The following is a 25,731-nucleotide window of genomic DNA, read 5'->3' on the forward strand; positions in this document are numbered from 1 at the left end:
AAAAAAAAAAAAAAAAAAGAATCATGCAATATGTGTTTTCGACACATAATTCACACCACACCTTTAACCCATTTGCAAACAGAGGAAAACAATTCTTTTTTATATAATACGAAAAAAAATTACTCGTCACAAAGTAGATACGTAAAAATATGTTTCAACATTCGAATAAGAAAGAAGCCACCATTTTTATCTTCTGTATTATAAAATCATAATAGATCAATTGCATATAATAATTCTTCGCATATTTCGATGGAATATTCCATTATATGATACAGCAGAGGCAAACATGGCGGGCCATTCAACCATATACCCATGCAAATGGCTTAAAGCGGACAAATATTCCACGGTTGTTGCAACACATTTTCTCTTAAATCGAATGCTGCGTATCGCATTTACGACGTCAAAGAACAATCGTTTTGTAATCCTTTTAAAACAGATAACGACTAATTTGTGGAACATGGAGGGAAGAAAGAAAGATAGTTAAGAGGACAGAGAGAAAGAGAGAGAGAGAGAGAGAGAGAGAGAGAGAGAGAGAGAAAGAGAAAGTAAGAAATGGCGGAAGCAAATGTCCGCTATCTTCTGGAACAAAATGACGTAACCTAACGTATGACTTTTGCGTCTGATGGAACCGCGATCATTTGCGGGATCGTTCGCCAAAACGAAGGTGTAACCATGCCGCTACGAAACGCTAGAAGGCACGATCGAACTTTCTTCACGATCGGCTTTCGTGAAAGCTCTCTCTCTTGCCGGGTGAATTGGCATCGAGTGCCATGTTACACGCTGTTGCCTAGAACGTTCGAGCGGCGCACGCGATTTATTTGACTTGGACTTCGTATGTATGTTTCAAATACGAATCGTGGTCTGGTTCCACGGCGGGAATGATTTTTATTTCGCTTTATTGCTATTTATTAAGGCGTTCGCGAGTTAACGATGACATACGATCGCACGTTGAAGAAATTAAACTTTTTGTTGGCGATCGAGAACATTGTCGATTAATATTTCGAGTGTGAGAAAAAAATTTGATATAATATTTTCTTTGTAATTAACATTATTAATAGTAAATCATGTTGACGATGAGTTATAAATTGTTCTTTGTTCTTTTATTTTAGGAGAAAAATATCCATCGAAATATTCACTCGTGTTATTTCGAATATTTTTAGTGTTTTATATTTTGGTTCTAATTTTTCACGTGTCCTTTTTTTTTTTTTTTTTATCGACAATTGACATTTGTACTATCGTGATAAGCGAAAAAATCATACAATCAATAACTCGAAAATAATTATACGATTATGAATGTTGAATGTGTCATCGTTAATGACTGTTTATTTAGCAAACAATTATAATTACGATTCTCAAAATTTATCTCGTATTATTTTAATATTGATATTATATAATTACTCACAAATATCAATGACACCGCGTGTTATACTTAAAGACAGTAAAATATCATTTTTTTTGGGAATGGAACACGAATATTATTGGATTTCACATTGTTCATGATTATTCTTCGCGTATTTTGTCATTTTTAATTTTCTTAATCGATTTTATAATAAATAAAAATATGAGGGGGAGATAAGATATTAAATAAAACAAACTCTCTTTTTTAATAAAATGAAGTCTCATACGTCAATAATATCTTCGTCATAAGGGGAAAATCATAAAACAAGAAAAGGGATATTGACTTAAAAAAGATTTATTAAATAAAACATGATCGATATCATAAATATCGATAAATCATTCGTATAAAATCGTTTTATTCCAATCGATCCTTTGCATTTTCTTATCATTTTCTATGTTTCAAAAAAAAACAAACAAACAAAATAAGATAAACTAGATAAACACGAGATCTTTTCTTATTAGAAAAAAAGAGACACGTTACAGAAACTTTGGCAATGCGTCAAGATGAAACGTGGAGATTGACTAATCTCCGATGACGATAAGAGATGACGATCCTTCGATTGAACTAAATAACAAATATACGTGTATATGTGATGTAAAAAAAAAAAAAAAAAAAAAAATACGAAACGTATAGTATTAACGATACCTTTTTACACATATAATGAATGAACGTATAAAAATTATACTGGAGAAAAATTTTGAGAAACCAAAGATTTAACTCTCGTTTCCTCGTCAAAACTTATTCTAACAATATTATATAATTATATTTCAGAATCGAAATAAAAGTTTTGAATTCCACGTCGAAAGTAAATAACTTGTACAACATTTATAATAGCATAAAATAGAGGACAGAAGGTTAAATCTTTTCTTTATTACCGATCGAACCTCCGTTACTCCGTACAATTATTCATACAATTAGAGAGTTCGTTTTTATGCCTAACAGTTCTTTCTCTTCCCCCTCCCCTCCCCTCTCTCTCTTCCTCCTTATTCTCATTCGCTTCTCCGTCATCGTTTCTTCGATTGCGCAATTCTCTTCCATTCACGCAATGCCTTTCTTTTTTTTTTCCCTTTTCTTCTTCTCCTTTTTTTTTTTTTTATTATCATCCTTACCATTGTCATTAATATCCTTCAACCGCTTATTCTTTAACGCTTTAACGAACGAAACGAATCCTTTCGATCGATGATCTATCGAGACAGAAATATCCGATTGATACATTCTTGTTTGCTCCTCGTTTTCGTTAATTATATACACAACGTATGTATGCGACGTGCAACTGTACTAACAGGCCACGATGCAGTCATCGACGAAGTTAATCGATGAGTACGTTGCCATCGATCGAACTGCAAACGAATTACGATTCCACGACACGAAATATATATATATATATATAAATCGTGTGTTTCGTAGAGACTCATTGGTACAAATGAATATTCTCTAAAACAGAGAGAGAGAAAGAGAGACACATGAATTTTGCGACTTATCACTTTTCTTCTCGTTTTGTACATATGCTATTATACAGTTCACGTAGCAATAGAATTTAAAAAAATCTTCGATAGAAAAGATTTTAAAAACTTAATGCTTTTTGCTTCTCGAATAGAGTCCTATATTTTTTTTTTTTTTAAATTCTATTTACATGATTCATTCTGTACGTACGTAAGAATACGTAGATGCCTCTCCCCGAAAATCAACGATGATTCAACAAGAAAAAAATAGTCGAAGTATTTTTCGATACGGTCGCCATCTATTCATCGATCATCCGAGGTTGCGGTTACGTAATCGAAAAACCTTTACATACACGCTCACGTAGAAGGGGCGCTTTCGCGCGACGGAAATAACAAAAGCGTTTGGAAAGTGGACGTCGCGTACAAGTGTTTCGTGCGTGTTCCGGTGTCGAGGGTATCGTATTTAATATCTACGATAGAAGAGAATGAAAATTTGGGGAATATTACACGAGAAACACGTATGCATGAAAATAAATGAACGATTATGTCTAATTATCATCGATAAATAAACGAATCGTTATTAAACGAAAAAGCGAATAATGGATTTTTTTTTTTTTAATAAACTTTCATCAGTACTAGATAGCAAATGGTTCAAAAGAGATTTCAAATAAATGCAAGTTATATTCGATAAATAATATTTCAATCCTCTGTCGGAATCGATTTATTATTTGAAAAATTATCAGATAAAAGCATTTACTCGCCTTTATGCACACAATCCATTTAATTAATTTTTAGAAATTTTTCCCTCGCGTTGTTAAGACGTTGTAAGCATCGTTGTATTCGGATCAACGACTCTAAAAATTTTTCGCGATGAAGGTTAAGATGCAGCTTATGAATGTGGAAAAAAAAATATTACTTTTAAAAAGCGAGATACAGAAAACGAACCAAACGATACGGGGGAATATATTAATACGAAATAGTACTTATTAAATCGGTTATATCGTTTTCGTGAACAAGAATCATAATGCGAATTTCACGAAATTTAAAAGAGTCAACGATGCGTCAACGTGTGTGTGTGTAAGCTGCTTTATACAAGCGGTGTACAAGTGTATAATCATGGTCGATTGTCAGGGAGAGAAATTACGTACTTAGTTTCTTCTTTCTTTCCTTTCTCTCTCTCTCTTCTCGCCTCTTCGCGGTCAACTTACATTAATCATTTTCATCCGCGCACGCTTTCGCCGCGTATATCGAAGATACGATGAACGGAGAGAGAGAGAAAGAGAAAGAGAGAGAGAGAGAGAGAGAAAGAGAGAGAGAGAGAGAAAGAGAGAGAAAAGCTTCTGGTTACTGGGACGAAATGAGAAGAAAGGAGAGTGGGAGAAGAAAGGGAAGGATGGAAGAAGGGGAACGCGAAACAAGGGGATTCATTATATCCTCCCAGTGTCGTAGCACTTCCATTGTTTCTTCTCAGGGACGTGCTGTGTATGATGCGCGGGATTCGCTCGACTACAACCTTTCTCTTTCTCTCTCTCTCTTTTAAATTTATTTTTCTTTTTTATTTTTTGAACAACTATCATTACGATTAACCATCTCTCTCTCTCTCTTGAACAAACTTTCGAGCACTTTCTTTTTTTTTGACGAATTGTAACTATGTTAAGAATGAAAAGAAAATAAAATCTCTCTCTCTCTTTAACGCGAAACCTTTGACAATGCGAATTTCATCTGGAGCGCGGACGGACAACGGGCATTGAACGAGATCGCTTCAAGGTTGATGAATCATCGCGAAACTTTATCCAATGCAATATTCTGAAAAAGGAACGAGATCGTCGGACGCCGATAACGTTGTTATAAATTTCTCAATAAGAATGATCGCCCATTGAAACGCGTAACCCGATCGTTCCGCCGAGACGATTATTATTATTTATTTATTTATTTATTTATTTTTTTGGAACGTTACACTTCGCGAGATCAACGGTATACTATTCCACTTGGATAGTGGACGATTAACGAATCGATTTATACGAAAGCGGTTTTTTTTAAATATTTAATATTTTTGAAATTAAAAATTATTTCAACGTTGAGAGATCGTTCAAAGTTAATTTGAAAATTGTCGGAAGGGGAGGGGGGAGAAGTTAACGATTGATAAAATTTGTCGACTCATTCTGTGAATCAGTATTTTTAAATTATAATTTAAATATGCGCATTTTTTTTTTTCCTTCTTTTTCCCAACGTTTTTACGAGGAATTTAGAAATACGATTATTTTTTTTTTTCTTCGTCGTATTTTCTTTAATTCTTCGAGAATTATTTTTTTTTTTTTACAAGGAATTTACAAAAACAAAGACAATTTTCTTTAATTTTTTCTCATCATATTTCCTTTAATCTCAAGAATTTTTCTTTTTTTTTTNTTTTTTTTTTTTTCAATACTTGAATGTTATAAAAATGGTTACAAATTAAAAAGTAAATCGCTCGAAGTGTCCGCTCTTCTTTTTTGTTTTTTTTTTTGTACAAAGAAAGATAAGAAAAAGTATAACAACTAGATCGATCGTGAACGAATCCTATCTGGCGATTTAAAAGATTCTTTCTTCGAAATGGCGGCCATGATGATTCTTCGGAGGATGATTCTTCATCGGAGGATGCACAGGTACTTTGTCTGGTGATGCGCTCGAATAAATATTAAGCTATTTACAAAGCGATGAACGATATTGCTCCTCGTATTATCGGCAGATTTTTTTTTTCGTGAAAATGATATCGTGGTTTTTAATGAAACAATCTTTGTACATATATATATATATATATATATCATTGCCTCGAAATATATAATATCGATCGACGAATTCGTAAAGAAAAATTTTTCACAAAGAAGGATATTTTTAAATATATCGGAACGGAAAAAAAAATATACACGTACAAGAGATTGAATGCAAATATGTATGCAAATATGAGAATGTATTTACGATGATGCGAGTCTCGGTTCATAAATTAAAAAATAATAATAAAAAAAAAAAAAAAAAAAAAAAAAAAAAGAAATAAAGAATAGGATGAACAGATAAGGTGATAGATTATTTAAAATTAAATAAAATAATTTTCAATACGAGGCAACAGTTTCCAAGAATGATCGTCCCTCACCCCATGAAAACTTGTTGTCGTGATATAATTTTCCTGGCTCTCAAGAAGGAAGATACAAAAAAAAAAATTGCTCAATACTTATACATATATAATAATCATGCGCATTTTTCGAGAACATCGCTATGTACATTATTATTACATCATCATCATCATCTATTTAATATCATCCGATAGACGAACACGGGGCGTCAAATATAATAACATCGATAATAAAGTATAAAATCGCGAGACCATTATCTTAATTCGTAGCGTGAGGCGAAAAATTCGGGCTCTGCTCCCAGCCCGATCAGGATATCCCACCGATTCACAGGGGGATCCGAATCGATTTCAGTCGTTTGCACGAGACGTCACGTAATAACATATATAAGAAAAAAAGGAAAAAAAATATTACGAACGCGAGATAATCATGGATACAATCGTGGTCAATCGTAAAAAAAGAAAAAAAAAAAAAAAAAAAAAGAAAAAAGAAATGTCGCTTGCTCACGTTCGTTTTACTTTTTTTTTTTCTTTCTTTCTTTTTTCTCGATCGGGCGGAAAAGAAATTCGTTATCGATCGTGGATGAAACATGGGCGGAGTTTGAGCACGTACGCACGCAACGATAAGGTACATTTTTTGTTTAAGAAACGCGAAAAGAGGACACGGGCTTTTTTTTTTTTTTTGCGTATAAATTCTATTTCGTATTCTCGAATTTATAGAAAAAAGAAAGGAAAAAAAAATATATACATATACATATATATATATATGAGAACGAGCAAAGATGATTTCAAGTCAATATCTTCTCGCATGTGTGTCCTCGTTTAGTGGCATTTTTTTTTTTTTTTTTTTTTGACAAGAATTTAAATGCAAACCATTGTGGAAGCCCGAGAGACACTTACCAGCATCAATGACGCCGCGTGTCCTCCTCTCGCTGTACATGTAAAAAAAAAAAAAAAAAAAAAAAAAACAACGCGGGATGAAATATGCATGACAAGAAGAAATCGCAATGGTGGAGAAATAGTGGTCGTCGATACAATATATGAATGTACGTATGTATACATACACATATATTTTGGACGCTTACATGTACATTACGTGTACATGTATATATATATACATGCGTGGAAAATACAAACACATGTTTTACATGATCCATGAAATACGAGAGACTCGATGTATATACATTACATAGCACAGTGCGTGTATATTTATCGTACATCACTTGCCGAGGAAAATAGTCCCGTGCACAGAAAATATTATTATTACTTTTGGCTGACCAATATTAATAACGATTAACATTTCAAATCAGATTGGTCACGATTGTTCTACGTTATATAATAATAAATTTGCTATTTTCCGTCATCGAAGAGATTTTTTTTTTAATCGAAAAAAGAAAATCTTCCTCTTCCCTCTCAAGTTACGTACAAGTTATATATACTCCCTGTACTGCGTGAATTATTACTTATTTTTCGCACTAATTCGAAAAATATAATACAAATGTAACGTAATGTAAAGTAATCGAGTGTCTGTATTTTTACAGAGTCGTAATATGAAACTATATATATATACAAAAAAAGAATTTTTTTTCAATTTTCCTTTTCCTATCTAAGATTTATTTAAAAATTTTTCCATTATATGACTTTTAGATCATATAAGCGTGTTTCCCCCCCCCCCCTGTAAATTTTCAAGTTCACACGGAATAATTCGACGAAGTGAATACAATATATAATGATAAACAAAAATAAATTGAATTAATTTCACGACGACTTTATTCACCTCACGCTACTTTCGTCTAGATTTTTGAAACGAATATATATATATATATATATCAGGCATGTGTCAAAGAAGTAGAAATTTATTTAAAAAAAAAAGAAAAAGAAAAAGAAAAAAAGAAAAAAAAAACCTTCGATTAGAATCATCACGGAGATTCATTTATATATGATCACAGAAAAAAGAAGAATATCACAGTAATTGAAGAATAATTGAGCTAAATCTTTTTTTTTTCCTCGGCAACGATGTGCACAAAAATTCGACTATATATCATATCATTTTTTTCAACTATTGCTCTTTACTCATGATATTGAATTGTATGAATTATGTATGTATGGATATGTTTAAATCAATTTGTGCAAATGAAAAAGTGCCGCCCCCTGTGTGACGAGCATCGCTACGGAGGGAAGGGCGGGGGACCAACACTTCTATATTTTTTTCCCTTTCTTTTCCTCTATATGTAACATATCACAGACTTTACTTGAAATGAACACTGACGGAAGTTATTGCAGATCGACGCGACCAAACGTAACAGATTCGTCGTTGTAGATTTCTCGTTAGCAGACGAAAAAAAAAAAAAAAATTGCGAATTATCGATACACGCTAACCTCTCGCAACGAATCTTTTACGCGAAGTCACGTGATCACGCAAACGCGCGAATTTCGAATCGCAAGTTCGACCGGAAGAAAAAAGATATTCTCAACCATACGCAGTTTCGTCTTGCGAAAAGAAATTCGACAACTCGTTCACTGTATACAATGTGTATATATGTGTGTATATATATATATATATATACACATATATATACACATATATAAATAACATAATTATATATTGATATATTTTGTATTACTATATATATCTTCTTTTTTCTTCGGCAGCCTTTCTTTTTTTTGTTTTTTTTGTACATTAACTATCTATGTAATCGTGTTTCACCCTTCTCAACATAAGATCAACAGCTATCCTGGAATCCTCGACGGAATCGTGTTCCGATACTTGTATGTCCCTTCGCAATACAGTCCTCGCCAACGTTTTCAAGCTCGATCGAAATGGATAACCGAGGAAGTGGGGGAATGCGACGCACGTGTCGATCACCGTCGTATGCAACAACTTCAAAGCGCGCAAATCGTTCTCCATTCCGTGGCCGATCAATATGGTCTCGGCGAATATAAAACTTAGGAGATCTTGTTGAACGTCGCTCAAACGTTTCGAGACATTTTCGAGATCGTGAGCCGATATACCGCTGAATCTCGTATTGTAATCGATTATCTCCACGTCAGGTTTCACCAAAGTGTCGTACACGACTCTGCCGTCCATGTCGACCACGGTAACTTTGACCACCTCTAGGCCGCGTCGGGTGAAGCACATCTCACAATCAAGACCGTAAACACCGTAATTACCGTCTTGTGGCACCGTTCTCGCAAGTTTCGTACGCACATAATCATCGAATGGACCGTTGTATCCCGGGACTGCCCCTGTCCATACATGAAAGGCGGATGTTGTACAGCCCCGGGACGTTTCACGGCTCCGACAACACTCCCACAAATCACCATGAGCACCACCTAAACCACTGCGCAACTTCCCCCAATGATGGACGCACTTCTCCTCGTAAAGATATTCACCATTCTCCCTATTCACGTAAAAACTTTTATGACATCTCACGCACTTTCGCTCGATCGCCACCAACTCCAGAGTCGAGTAGTATTCCACGCTCGAATGCCTTCTAACCCTCTGGTAATTGTAATCGAACAAATTCGACTCGGTGGACGAGGACGAATATTCCCCGATGTCCGAACTGTCCGACGAGGTCACCTCCTGTTCGAAGTCCGAATTCTCCACCGAGCTTCCGCTCGAGTTCCCGCTGTCCCCCTCGCTTTCGGTCGTGGTCCACCGTTGATAGGAGCCGGGCACGAATTCCTGCGCGTTCGCGTCCAAACGATGATACCTCAATATACGGTGGCCTATCGGGTGCGGATTGTTAATGAATACCGCGCATCCCGGATAATAACTGCATTCGACAGGATAGCCAAGGTGGGCGAGGTATTCCCCCGTGAGCGCGTAATTGCGCAATATCGACGACAATGTAGCGTCGCTGAATTGGCTCAGTTGCCTTCTCTCGTTGCTTAAAAAATCGCAACTCCTCGAATTCACATTGACGCTTGCTGCCCCAATCGTCATCGCGCCGTCCATGCCCACGATGATACCCTTGTCCTCGCAGCGCTCGTTTCCACGTTCCTCGTTCCTCCTCGAATCCGAATCTCTCTCCCCGTTAAACGTCATCTGGCTCGCCACGGGATTGCTCTCCTCCTCGTGTTGCAGCTCCTCGTCCTGTATCCTTTGCTCGTCGTCCTGCTCGCGGCGCTGGTCCCTAGGGTTCCTGGTGCGGTTCTTCCTTTGCCTCCTGCTCAGGATCGTACGATCCTCTTTCGGGGAGGGGGACGGTAATATCGTCGGGGGGGACGTCGGCGACGTCATGCTGGATGCAGGCGCCGATTGTGTATTCGTTATCTTATTCTTGCTCCTCGCTTGCGTCTTCGTTGACGTTGTTGACATCTCGACGCGATTCTTATAGCACTCCGTTTCTCCGGGATCCAGGACCTCCTCTTCCGGCCGCAGCCCGCAATCTTTATGTCACATACAAAAACATATATTCGTCAGTTCATCGTCCGCCATTATTTAATAATCAGACCTACGTTATAATAATGTTAAGTGTTTTTTCCACACACCGCGTGCATGCATCTCTACGCTTTTTTTTTTTTTTTCTAACATTTCTCCCGACATTTCTACTTATCTTTTTTTTCTTTATTTGTTTGTTTGTTTATTTATTTATTATAGGACAGTAGTTCCACTGTGTGATCCTCGATTGCGAACATACATACATACATACATACGTACAGGAATACGTTTCGGACGAAGATAATTTTTCAGAAAAAAATTTAAGGAGTGATTTTAATTAAAAATTGAAAATATAGAAGACGATGTATGGAAAAAAAAAAAAATGCTCGAAGCTTATTTTATACAAATTATATATAATTTAAATAAATAAGCCTCATAACATAAGCGTTATTTTTGCATTTATTCTGTAATTTTTATAAATTTCCTTAAATTTTTTCTTTATCTATTTCGTGCGAATACACTTTTATATGTTTGAACAAAATTTTGAAAATATTATATCCACGATTTTTGTTCTTGCAACGAGACGAATATTTCGAATTATAATACGGATAAAGTCAATCGAAGAGAATATAATAAACCAAAAGAAACGATGGGAATACAATCTTTTTTTCTTTTGTTTTTCTTTTTTTCTCGAAGAATGTTATATATAAGTAAAAATCACGGCAAGTGTACACATCAAAAAAACTCACATCGATCCGAGTCGCTCTTGACCCAGAGACCGCCATATTTCTGCCTTGAACCGATGCCCTCCCTCTATCACGTGTCGCGAATGAACTCGATACGATTCCAGCGAAAAGTATAAATTTTCTTTGTCTTCGAAACGATCGATCGAGAAAAATCGAGTATATGTATATATATATATATAAAATTAAAAATATCGATTCGTTCGTAAGCTTGTTTTAAACGAATGCTGCGCGAATAATTTATCTAAAAAGATAGTAAAAAAAAAAAAAAGAAGAGGAAAATATGAAAGTGAAAGTTTATTATGCTATATGGATATATGAATTTTTGTCCGTCTATAAAGGAGCCACCGATGTTAATAACATCGTTGATTCTCAACATCGAACAGAACGAGGCACTCATTTGTCCTCGACGAGAAAAATTAGAATACTAATTTTTTTTTTTAACCCTCTATAATCAGAGTTTTGTAAAGGAAGAGATTGTAAAAAAGGATTAGAAATTTTTTATTCAACTTTTAATCTAAGGACAGATACTTTTAATCTAAGAACTAACATATTAATGAATTGTTTGATATCGAATGCAATGATAAAAAAATATACATATATGTATATGTATAAAAAAATAGAAAAATATGTAACTAGAAAGTCACATGAGGATTATAGAGGATTAAAAACTAACGCTCGTTTTCCTTTAATAAAAATGTTAAAAATATGATATCTTTGTAATAAATTAAATTAAAAAGAAATTAAAAATTGTAAAACATCGAACGAGAACTAGTCTTCTTGGAAAGATATATATAAAAAGAAAAGCAATTTAATTCGAGCTAGTTTTTCAATCTCGTATATATAAAACGAAATTCGCGTAAAAATTCTACTATTCTAAAATTCTGCAGTTCTAAAAGCCTTTCTCGAGTTAATCAGATAGAATCTTCGAGCATTTCTCGTCCGAGTTAATGGCGGGAAATAAAAAAAAAAAAAAAAAGAAAAAAAAACATGATCGAATAGCGTTGCGCTCTCGTTACAGGCCAAAGCACAAAAAGCGGGCGGCCAATAAAAGGTGAACCGTTTTAACGCTTCTTGTTTATTCAGTAATACGCAACTTTCGCCAAACGCGTCACGCGTGGAAAGGGTCGCTTTCTTTTCTCTGTTTTTTAGCGGTATAGAAATAACGATACTTTTCGATGGAAATGAAATAAAAAAAAAAAAAAAAGAGAGAGAAAAAATACGAAGGAGCAATGCGAAGAAACTTTTTATATTTTATTTCTTAAAGATATATATATATATACGAAATTGCTTCTCGAAATTGCTTTAGAGAAATTTTATTATATCTATTAGATTTCGAAAGAATGAAAAAAATTTTATATAATCGATAACAAATATTATTTGTTTTTTCTTATGGATCACAATCAAGTGGATATATTTCTTGGATACAATTTTAATATTTTTATCGTATTTTCTATGTCTCGATATTGAGTAGAATAGAACAGAGAACGAAATATAAAAACTTTCCTTTCAATTTTCCCATTTGACGAAACGAGAAACCAAGAAATCGATTTGATAAAATTAGATTAATTAGTTTACGTCAGAAACTACGTTGTATTCTAAAAAATTCCGGGAGGAGGAAAAGAAAAATATGTTGCATCGAATTTATCGGTTTCCTTGACGCAAAAAATGACGTCGGACAAGCGTTGCAATAAAGCTTCTCGCGTATGGCCGGTTCTCGAAAGAGGGCGACACAATCGTGCGAGGATTCCCGCACGTTTGAGGGAAGGGAAAAGAAAGGAGAAAAAAAAGGGACGAAAAAAGAGACTCGGTGACTCGGATAACGGAATACGGTATCCCCGTTCGCAGGAATGACCGGCTTCGATGTATACCGTTGCGTCATTTAATGAAATCATCCGATGCGTTCCACGATTCTTCGAGGAAATCCCGGCCTTCGCGTGAGTGTGAATAATAGCCAAAGTGGGGGAAAGGGAACCGCGAAGTCTAAGAAAACTTGCCAACGCGACGAATCGATTAAAAATTACGAGAATGAATCGCTCTCTGAATTAAAATAACAAAGAGATAAAAGTGAAGAATGAAAAGAGCTCAACTCTTAGATATTCTTATTTTGAAAATACGATCGTATGAAGGAAATGTAACGATAATTTTTTTTAACGATCTCGAGCATCTTTTACAAACAGTGAAAAAAACGTTACGAGTTGATTAAACCATGTACGTTTATGAAGTGCTACATCATGTTTTTATCGAACTTGATACAACAAAAGATAAGGAATAAAAGAGTAATAATATCAGTGAAGAATTAAAAATGATCGAAACGAAGAATTTGGCTGTATAATAATGAGATTTCATTAGAGAAAGCATGACTGACTTGATTGATCATTCGATAATCTTGTTCGCCGAATTATTGGCTTATGACGGAGCTATTTCATCGAGTCACCGTGCGAGCATAAGTAATCGCCTCGGCGTGTGGGCTTGATTTAAGGCCAGAGAATTTCCCACGTCGCGCTATTATTAGGCTGTTACAACCGCGCTTGTTACGTTCGCGCATCGGAAAGGTGATAGCGACGCAGCAACTTAGCCAGCCACTGGCCCCGAATTCTATATATCGTTTCATAGAATTAGACTCGAGATAATCGATCGATCTTACTTATATATTTTATTCTGTGAAATTTTTCACATTTTTACTAGTGAAGTAAAATTTTCATTACGTTACGAAAATATTATTAAGACGAAACAACAACAATTAATTATTAATCGCAAAAATATCGATAATCGGAAAAATTGAAGGAGAATAGATAAGGGGTGATGCAAAAAAAAAAAAAATCGCAAATACAACGGAAATGATGATTTGAAAAATTGCTCACAAGTTCATTAGCCGTTTTCTAAATTTATCCCAACCCACGAACAATTTCAAGTTTACTTTGGATCAGATTCACGATTCAGAATAACGGAAAGAACATTTAAAACGTAGATCGCTTTCCATCATTGCTAATATAATTATCATTGATATATATCGTCACGATTATCATTGATTATTTGCTTTACGAATATCCGAAAGATAGAATGATTCATGATACACGATTTCGCGGTTAAGGCATGACTGATGACTCACATTAATTACCGAATAATCTTTCAACGATACTACGGCGAATATTTCGCGGGAAATTAGGCAAACGATTTCGATGGAAGTTATCCAACTAATGTAATCATCAAATTATTTTATTATGTAAATATTTCTAATTTTACTCATAGTTCTTTTTAATTATTCTTGGAAAATGATATTCCAATAGAAACGGTTAAAAATACGCCAGAGAATTTCTAAAAGTTTTAAAAAGATCTATTTTCCAAGAAAATTTACGAGAACAATGAAAAGCGTGAGACCGCTCCTATTATTCATGTATCAACGATGCTCTGTGATGTTACACGCGCGTATATACACGTGGCACAACATACCTCCGACTGTAGATTCGAGGTTAAACACGGCGGGAGAAACGAAAGAAGAGAAACTCGGCGTGGACGAGAAGTTGAATCGGCTTCACGAAAATCTTCCATGGCCAACGGGTCACCCACGATCGTCACAATGTGAACCATTAAAGGAGACGACACAATGAGCTGTTCAAATATTTTAATCCTTACACGACGCCATATTACGAAATACTTTATGATGCGCGCGCAGGATGCGTTGAAACGTACGTAAAACGAGAGACTATGAACAAAATAAAAATTCTTAAATTCTCTTAAAGTTAAGTTTCATGTAAGTTATTAATTTAATTTAATTTTAAGAGAATATAGTTCGTTTTAATTTTATGCATTTTATGCTTCGTTGTTTCTTATTTAAAGACCTAAGATCCGATATAATTTTTAGATATAAAATGAAGATTAAATAATTAAAATAAATTGAAATATCTGGTATCACTAGCAATGAGAAATCGGGGAATTTGATCTTGTTTTGATTTCAAAGATGAAATAGTGAAAGTAGTCGTTAGGCGCGAGTGATTTTTCCATTATTTTTATACTTTCACTATATGTTCTTCTTCAAGTGGATCGATAACACATAAGAGGATAAAAAGAATATCTATTTTACTTTTCTTTTGAAATTAACCCTCCCGCAAGTAAGTCTAATTAAAATAACTTGATACAATAATAGATATGCGTAAATCCAAAGCGAACGATACAAGTAAAAAGCAATCGAGACGGATAGATATTTTTCGAGAAACCAAAGCACGGAGACCTGACAACTTGATTTCACTCGAACGACCTACATTTTGCCATCTACCTCTATTCTAGACGAAAAATTGTAACATAACGAATAAGATGAGTATTTAGAAATAAATTTGTTAATGAAGAAACTGTTTTTCTTTCAAATTTTATAAATTCTCTAACCGTATCTCCATAGATTTTATGTTGCTAATTTGAAAAATATCAATAACTTAATAAAAATTTATTTTAGTACACGATTACGTTTATCTTCAACATCGGTGGATAACTACGATGAATCAAGTCGAAAAAGAAAAAAACTTTTCAAGAGAGTGTATAAAAATTGTAAATCGTGAAAACGGTGCAAGCAGAGACAAAAATCGACTATTGTTATTGGCACAACAATACGGATATAGCAATATACGATACATGCAAATAAAGAAAAAAATTAAAAAAAAAGCTCATCGCATGAAAAACAACAAGTAAAAATACCGGAATTATTTATCTCGAATAAAAACAAAAAAAAATTATTCTACTATAACGGAGTAATACGTATATTAGCAGAGGGAATTTAAAAGAAACGAAGAAAAGAAAAACAGAAATAAAAAAAAAAAAAAACGTAAGAGATCGTCCTTCGGGTGGCTCTATCGGAGACATAACTTTTTTTATCGCTTTTTCTCGCGCAATACCGGCAATTGTTGCAATGGCGCGGCAATCCATCGTCAGAAAATCTCCAAAATGAATCTCATTCGTTCGATTTATGACTCACGAGTAGTTCTCTCAACTTCAAGGTTGTGCAACTTTCCAAGATAATCGAAATATCGTCTAATGAAATAATATGTTCTACTTAACGATATATTTCTTGTTTCTTTCGAAATAAAATATTATAAAGACGTATTTCGTTTGATAAATTGAAAAAAAAAATTAATCATTTACCGGTTCTAAATTTTATGAAAATACAGAAATTTTGCGATAAAAAAAATATGTCGATAGAGACTTTCCGATAAACGAATTTTTATTTAATTTATTGGTACATACCTTCAGCACAAGATGCAATGAATTTTCCATTACTGGAAAAATTCATGTCGAGGACAGGGCCCGTGTGTCCCTTCAGCGCGCCAACCACCCAAGAATGCGTGAACTCTTGTTGCGTTTCGCGTCTCTTCTTGTTTTTAGCACGTTTGTTGCTACCGCCGGCCGCCCCAATCGATCCGCTCGTCGAATCTCTTGGTTCTTCGAACTTCACTTTATCCGATTCTGTGACATCTGGAAGGATAAAATTTATTATCTTTTACCGTACACCATTGCGAACGAAAGTAACACGAAAATAAAAGGAAACGGATGGTACAAATGTTTGAGAACATATCACCGATGAATAGTAAGAAACTATGGAAAACGAGAAAAAGATTATGAAACCGAATTTTCTCGCGACGATAAAGGCAATGATATTATTGTTAATTTATCGTTCAAGTTTATTTATTTTAAAAAATTAAAATTTAATTTCTAGTGATTAAGAGCATTGAAAAAAAAAATCATGAATCTTTAATATCCGATAATCGAACGACACGATATTAATAAAAAGCTTATTAAATTATTAATGATTGATTAAATATGCGTGATCTTTTATTCCTATCGATATCACAATCTTCATTATATTTTAATATTAGAAGAATGAAAAGAAATATTATTATTATTACACTTGTTATTATCTATTGTTATTATTATATTATTACTCTATTATTATTATCAAGTGAAAAAAAGTTTTAATTTAACACAATATAATATCATCGCCACCATGTAATAGTAAAACTATTTCGAGCCACGTGATACACACAACATTCCTATCTCCGTCACGTTACATCTCGTCTCTCGTGGGAAGTCTTTCAAAACATGCTACCGAACGCGGCAAATAACCTTAACTGTGTTGTATGTTTACCTCTTCTTCACATATAGTAATGTTTTTTTTTTCTCATATATTTAAAACTTAAAGTTGAACACTGTCTCATTTTATCTCAAATAAACTTAAAGCAAAACATTGAACGCACTCTGTATGGATAACTAAACTGGTATAAAACTGTAAAACTTTTTCGCACTGATCACAAATTAGAAGAACTGGAAGAAGAACTTGGAAAAATTGCAAGGAAGATCTTGTTCGTATGGAAACTTGGTGAATACTAAGTGACAATCGCTTGATGTTCGCCCTTTTATACTATTCTTAATCTGTGGACAGGTACATTTAATTTTCGGGGAAATTGAACGAATCCCTTCCAATCTTTTTCGTCCTATCCCTACCCCATCGCATAGGACCTCTTTTCTCATTGGTTGCAATTTAAATTGTCAATGTCATACAATGTCATAGAATGTCCTTAAAATGCCATAAATATAAAATGTCATAAATATAAAATGTCATAAATATAAAATGTCATAAATAAATGTTTAAAAATTTATGTTTTCCTTTTTATTTATTTATAATTAATAAATAAGGTAATTAATAATAAGTTATAATTAATAATAAGTTATAAATAAACACTGAATTTTTTTAATGAAAAAAATTGTAAATATTTATTGTAATAAGAATATTTTATTTTACATAATAAAATATTTATTATTTGTAATATTTATTCACATTTATTATAATTTTAAATTATAATAATTTTAAATTACAATTCTCTTTAAAATATAAAAAATAAACATTAAATAAATAAAAATATCTTGAATCTAATAAATTTGAAGGAATAATATTTATTTTTGAATATTTAATATTTATTTTTTTTATTATAAAAATAATTCTATTATAACCTAAGACTGTAAACAATAAAAATATATTATATATTAAATATTTTCTATTTTTAATAATTATTTATTATATAAAATAATTATAAAACAATTCACAATTTTATTCATTAATTCACAATTATTCATTATTGTATTCTGATTTTTTGTTTTCATTTCACAATGATACAATTCTAACATAAAAAAAGAAGTATTTTTAACAAGAAGTATTTAATAATAAATTATTTTATAGAATAAAATGATGAAAGAACTGGTTAAACTATTTTTTTTTATTAATTTTTGAATCTTCGTTAAATTCAATAATTATAATATGTATATATGTTGAAAAAAAATATATCAAAATTGTAAAATTAATACTTGATATTTAAAAATTATAAAAATAAGAGAAGGAAGAAGAGAAAAAAAAAAAGGGAGAAAAAAAATTATTTTTATAGGAATCTTACAAAACCACGTGTTGAAGGAAATATTCATTTGAATTATTCAATATTTGCTTATTTTTCGCAATCATTATGCAAATGAAAATCAAATAATTTTCAAATCTGTTTAGCAATCCAAGAAGCATACATGTATTAACAAAAGATTCCATAATAACGAGTCCTTGCATTTTTACTATGCTTTTATATATATATATATATATATTACATATAAAATTTACAATTTTTGCAATATAAATTTCCTTAACTATCATCAACAATTTATGAATTTTTTTTGTTTGATCACCATCATCGAAATTATTCAAAGAAATATAAAAAAAATATAAGGTTTTATTTATTAATCCTTTTCAAGAAACGTATATTGCAATATTAAATCAAAAAAAAAATATATATATATATACAATAATTAAATGAAGTATACATATTTGATCAGAAAATTTAATATTATATAAATAAAAAATTATTCAATAATATTAATCCAGAAAGAAAATATATATTAAACAGCTTTTTATATAGAAAATACTTATATTATTTCAAAAATATAAGTTAACTTATAATCATTATTCGTGATTTATTTATGTCCACATTTTGGGATACCTTTCACTAGTCATTAAATAATGCGGAAAAGCAATCAGTAGAATTGTAAATCAAAGGTTTAAACTACCTGTTTGTCAGTTTAGTTACCTGTTAAAGTAAACCTAAACTAAAATATGACAAATAAAGTAATAAACTAAGTAATAGTAAACAATAGTAATATTGGTGTAGTTACAGTTATGTGGTTATAGGAGTGTGGTTAGAAATGACCTGGCTGGTTGGCATTTTATGCTCTTGAACAATAACACCAAAATTATTATTATACGGAAAAGTGTCATAAAAGAAATATATATACGTTGCTATATATATTGAGTTTAGTAAATATTTTTGTTTATATTATTGTTTATAACATTTGTTTATACAATACTTAGTTAGCTAGTGGAAAATAATCGCATAAAAGTTTAAAAAAAAAAAAGTGAATTGAATTAATTTCATACACTGGATTAATTCCTTGAATTTTTATACGATTGCCATTTGAACTAATATTATATAAACAAATATTATTCATAACACTGTTGTTTATTCAACAAATTACGATTTGATCAAGTTTGAAAGTAAACAAATCACGATATGTGAATAATATCAGTTTTGTTGAAATAATGGCATAATTAAAAATTTGCAAAATTTGCATTATTGATATGAAAAAAACAACAAGAACGACAATAATAATATTATTGTTATTATTAATTTTAACTATTATAACTTCTAATAAATTTAAAATGTATGATATGTTAATGAACAAAAGTATTCGCACATTTTTTAAAATGGTATAATTTTTTTAGAATTGGATCAAATGATTTGAAATTTTTTTTTAGATATTAAAAGAATTATATAAAAGAATAGTTTACTAAATATATAAAAAAAATTGTTTTAAATTTCTATTGGTCGAAATTGTAGAAGAAAATGTAGGAAAAATCATGATTTTTAATTTTCTATGCCTCTATCGAAAATTTAAAACATATTCTTTTTATTAAATCTAAATAAGTTATAAAAAAAATTTATAAATTTCCGTAAGAATATACGTTCAAGTTTTTTCTCAAATAAAAAAAAAATATATATAATATTTTATTCCTTTTATCTTATTTATAATTTTAAATTAACAATTCAAAATCAAAGACATTCAAAACAAGTTATGATTGTTTGAAATAAATATATTACGATATATTTTGTAGAATAATAATAACAATTAAAAATATATAGCATTTAAAATCTAATATTGATATGGAAAAATTATATTTATTATTATAACTTCAGTAAAAGTTAAGAGAAAAATGGTCTATTTGCTTTGACCTTGATATATGTTGTCAAGGACACTCTCTTCAGTGCAACCCTCGCAAGCTTATTTTTATTAAAAAGTTAAAACAATTAGTTTTCCGGATATTATTTAAAAAATTTTTTTTTAAATTGCAACAAAATGATCAAAATTACCTTAAATTAGTCTCAAATTTTGGTATAAAATTTTGAAAAATCAAAAAGTGATAATTAATACCGGATAGCAAAAGTTCTTAACATAAATTGGAATAATTTTAATATAGTTTATAATAATTTTATAATAATCGCATATACTCGGGAATAAAATTATTTTTCCAAAATAAAAGAAAGCGTAAACAATCTCTTTGTTTTCCTCTCTCGATCTTAATATTCTAGTTTCCTTGAACTTATTCCTTAAATTTTTCTTTTTATTTTCTTTATCTTCAATTATTAACACATGTGAATTCGAAGAAGAGAATTTCAGTTTTCTCAGATTTTTATTCTTATTTCCTTTCGCTTCCTCCTAGCATTCGGAAACAGAAACAACTTTATGATAAAGTTATAAATGTTTATGGTGAAGAACAGGTGAAAGGTTACATTTAATAACCTCTTTATTTTTTTTTCTTTAGAAAAATGTTCGACGTGTCTCCATCGCAGATGCCTTACTGATTATTCCTTCTAACGAAATGAATTACTATATTAAAAAAATAAATAACGAAGAATTTCAATGGATTTTGTAAATATTAATAAAAACAACGCAAACAGGAATATACAAAAAATTTGTACTATACGATAATAAGGAATAATAATAATAATTATCAGAGATGTAGTTATACATTTTGGCGTTAAAAGAATAAGTAACGAAGAATTTCGATGCATTTTGTAAATATTAATAAAAACAACGCAAATAGGAATATACAAAAAATTTGTACTGTACGATAATAAGAAATAATAATAATTATCAGAGATATAATTATGCATCCTGGCGTTAAAAGAATTGTAATATATACATATAAAAAAATATATACATATATAATATACATATATACATATAAAATATAAAGTTTCATCGAAATCGAAATTTGACCTACACAAAAAAAAAAAAGCGATTTTACAAGAAAAAATGTAAAAATTTTTAGATTTATTGCAGTAAATCGAAGTTAAAAATAAAAAATGGAATATATATTTTTAATTCATTTCAGTTCGTAGCCAGTTTATAAATTCCGTTTTAAAGTACGAATATTTTTGTCCATCACTGTAGAATTTTCTAGAAAATTCAAAATTTACAAATTTTTCATTTAAATATATATTTTGTAAGTAATTTTGTAAGTAAAATTCTTAAGGCAATAATTTTTCTACTTAAACATTTAAGTATTCAATCAAATAACTGACCTGAGCAATAAATGTGACACCTGTGAACCATATATGTGACATCTATAAACCATATATACCTGACTTTTCGAAACTTTAATCCTAGGATATATATTGTAGGATATTATGTATTGCTCCTATTTCTCGGTTGTCAATCCTTTGCATGGTAAATTAACGGTACTCGAAATATAAAATTAAATAATAAAAGAACAAGTTTTCTTTCTCTTTGGTATTTATTTCATATCTTGCCAGTAATATTAGCCAGCTTTTAATTTGACAATATATAAATACATAAACGAAGAAACGAAGAAAAGCTTAGCAGTCTTAAAACTAACTTTTATTATTTCTTATATTTATATGACATATTTCCTTATACGTTTTTAAGCTAAATGTACATATATCTTTCTTTTTCTCTATTAAGAATTATTACATATGAACGCAAAGAGGTGAACAATTCTGTATATTTAAGTGAAAAGAAAATATATATATAACTTTATAAAATTACAGTTACATCAAGATTGATCCGATCTTTTATGTATAAATGTGAAAGTAGGGTGAAGGAAAAGTGAAGGAAGTAAATCAAAAAATGCAGATTCATATTATAACATTATTTTATTTCAATTATAAAATTGATTTTTCATGCTAGATTAAAACAAAAAGTTTTCTACATTTATCGCTATATACATATATATATATATCGTACGTGGAATGCGTTTTAATTTCCTGATATTTAAAAAAAGAAAAAAAAAAGAAGAAACGGAACCTTAGCCTAGCTAACCTCAACCTAGATTTATGAAAACAATATAACATAGATATCCACGTGCGGTCATGCGCAATGCAACGCAACTTATATGTGTGCGCACATACATGTATAAGTATATAACCGTTTCGGGGTTCGACGGAATTTACGGAGATATCATTGTACCTCGAACAATTATAGCATAATTGCCCATTGCTGCGTAGCACTCGCCGCTTGATTAACTTTATTTGTGAGTTAATAAAAACGTTACAACCTATCCTTCTGTTATCCATCGTGATATTTCCCTTCGTTTCTATTGAACGAAAAAAAATACTTTACTAAAATCCTATCTCGTATCGCCGTTACACAAAGAGGGAATTTAATTCGATGGCGCATTAAAACGGAATCTTCCCTCATTGGATGTTCATGTTATTAGCTTCTAATTTTTCTTTTTCCATAAATGATAGAAGAAAGTAGAAGAAAGATGGAAATATGAAAGACAAATTTTTATATGCGATTTTTATATAAAAGATATATTTTATTTTAAGAAACTTAAATCGTTATATAATTTCTTAAAATTATTTTAATAAATTGTATTCGTATAACATAAAAAAATTATACTAATCTATATTTATAAAGATATATAACACATTGTGTATATAAAAAAAATAAAATCTTCCGTATCTTCTACTTTACACACAAATGAGTTGTATAAAAAAAAATTAACAATATAATGGGAATTGATAACATGAACATCCATCACATTTCGTTTCCTTATAGTTATCCTTATACTTAATCTTTGAGAATTTACATTAATTAATTTTTTCATTAATTCTAATAAATTTTAATTCCTTTTTCCATATGTACAAAATAATGTAGGTTATTTATCGTAAAATTTTTTCATTCATTAAAATTACTAAATTAATTTTTAAAAACTAAGAAAAATTAATACAGATTAGAATTTTTCTTTTTCCGCATACACTTACATACCAAATGTTTATTACGAATCAATCTTCAAATTACTGATAGATCACCAAACCAAACTTTGGATAGCTAATCATAGCACATTTCCATTAAAATATCGATTGTATCGATCAATATTATAATAGTTCTCTGGCTCATTTGCGAGAACCAAAACAGTCACCGGCTACCTTGGTTATTCTAAACATACGTATGATAAGTTATCTTGACTTTTTAAACGACAATTATTACAATAACTCGATAATACATATATCCATGAAAAAATATATATGCATAGTAACAAGAAGGGAATATAATTATTGCATAGAAAGAGAATTATTAAATAAAGAACACAAATTTTTAAATCTTAAATAAATCCAAGTCGATTGGATTATTTAACGATGATTTAAAGATGTAGATTTTTATGAATTATATACTCGACTCACTTTAGAGCCATAGAACGAGAGTAAGAAAAATAAGGAGATTAGAATGAAATATAAGAAAATGATGTGTAGATAGCAATTTATTAATTTTTTTTCTTATAAAAATAATAAATTAAATTAAATTAAAGATATTGATTGAAATATTAAAAATATTTAATATTTATAACATTATATATAAATATTATTTAGGAAAATTAATTAAAATATAATTATATATGTTCATATTATCATTTTAATAATGGTCTTAATACATTACGGACCAGTAGTTTTATTACTAGTTTTAATGGCCAGATATGTTTCCATACAATTATTTTATTGACAAAATTTGGGAATTTTCATAATTCGTCCGTAATTTAATAATTTGACTAAAATATGAAAAAAATGGAAATTAAAAAATTGTATTTTCGATAATTCCTATGAATATTAATAATTGAATAAATTGTAGATAATATTAAAGCTTCTATCGAGAAAATAATGATGATAATCCATGATAATTTAAAAATAGATATCTGAATATTTAAATACACAGTGTTGCAAACTAATTATGCAAAAAATGAACTTCATCGCTCACGATGATTAAATTATCCATTCCTCACTCGAAAAATTTTCGAACCATGAATGAAAAAACGAGATAATTTTCTTGATTGACCAAAAATTATCAAGATGCATTCTACAATTAAATGACTCGGAACAAAAGTAAATTATGCATATCTATTATAAATTAATATATAATTGCATTTTACGTAAAACGTTTTACATACCGAAATATGAATATATTTACATATAATATATTTTCTACATAAAAAATTTCAACCGATTCTTAATTATGAATTATGTTATCAGTATATCGCAACAATAGTCTTATATTTTTAAAAGAAATACTCAAAAACAATGATTTTGCAATTATGTATAAATCTATGATGATTTATATCATATTGTTGCATTATATGCCGTAAATATATAAATAAGTGATTCGTCATTTTTTTTTTTAATCCTTACAATTTATATATATATATATATATTTTTCTTTCAAAATATGTAATTTTTATTTAAATAATGTTTCCATCGAACAAGCATCTTACTAAATTAATTGCACAATATATACATACATTATATGTGCATGGTATTCTCTTTTTATTTAACGGAGAAAGCAAAACCGATCGGCAAATAGAAATAGTTACCTGCGGTCAGTGCACTACTCGTAACGCGTGCTGCGAGTTTTCAGGGACGTGTTTTGCCGCACTGGCCCGGAAAATGTAGCGCACTGCGACAAATTTATGTTCTCCGCTACAACGGGACAGAAATCGCGTGTTGCAAATTTTTCTACTCTGATATCAATTTTATGATTGTTTCCAACATGTAAAACGATTTATAATTTGCGTTTAATTATTTATAATTATCTTAATATATCATTTTTTATTAACTACTATTAAATTTATTTAAAAATTATGTAAAAAATTTTTGAATAATTTTATGATCGATCTAAAAAATTTATTTAAGCTTTATGCCATCAATAACATCTAAATAATTATTAACGAAATATATCGAATAAAAAAATCTATGTTACTTCAAATAATGTTCCTATGTAACCTCAATAATGTTCTTTATCGATCGAGTCATTTTCAGGGTCAAAATTTAAGGATGAACGACAGAAACGTGTTTAATAGATGCTTCCGGTTGCCATAAATAAAAAGTCCTCGAAAAAAAATCCCAACAGGTTAATCTCAATTGTCCATTCGTCAAGCGTATTCGTCCATACGGCCCTGAGCGTTTCTCCTCGTAAGTACACGTGTACGCACGCGAGACGCGCGTATAAATATACAGGCGCGATGTCGGTTTATTTATACACAAGGGTGCCCGTTGCGTGGCTCTTAC

The 25,731-nt window shown here is 30.7% G+C and overlaps 1 protein-coding gene across 1 annotated transcript in view; it reads right to left on the minus strand.

Annotated features, from left to right (window-relative positions):
• The window catches only part of LOC122718248 (transducin beta-like protein 2), a 40,530-nt gene that overhangs the window by 11,721 nt on the left and 3,078 nt on the right, over window positions 1–25,731 (minus strand). Inside the window, exon 2 of the mRNA XM_043943128.1 lies at window positions 16,310–16,537. Coding sequence (XP_043799063.1) covers window positions 16,310–16,537 — 228 coding nt within the window. The remainder of the gene's footprint in view (window positions 1–16,309; window positions 16,538–25,731) is intronic.

This window comes from Apis laboriosa, unplaced genomic scaffold, assembly GCF_014066325.1.
Source record: "Apis laboriosa isolate Shangri-la unplaced genomic scaffold, ASM1406632v1 scaffold5_cov152, whole genome shotgun sequence".
Classification (NCBI taxonomy): Eukaryota; Metazoa; Arthropoda; class Insecta; order Hymenoptera; family Apidae; genus Apis; species Apis laboriosa.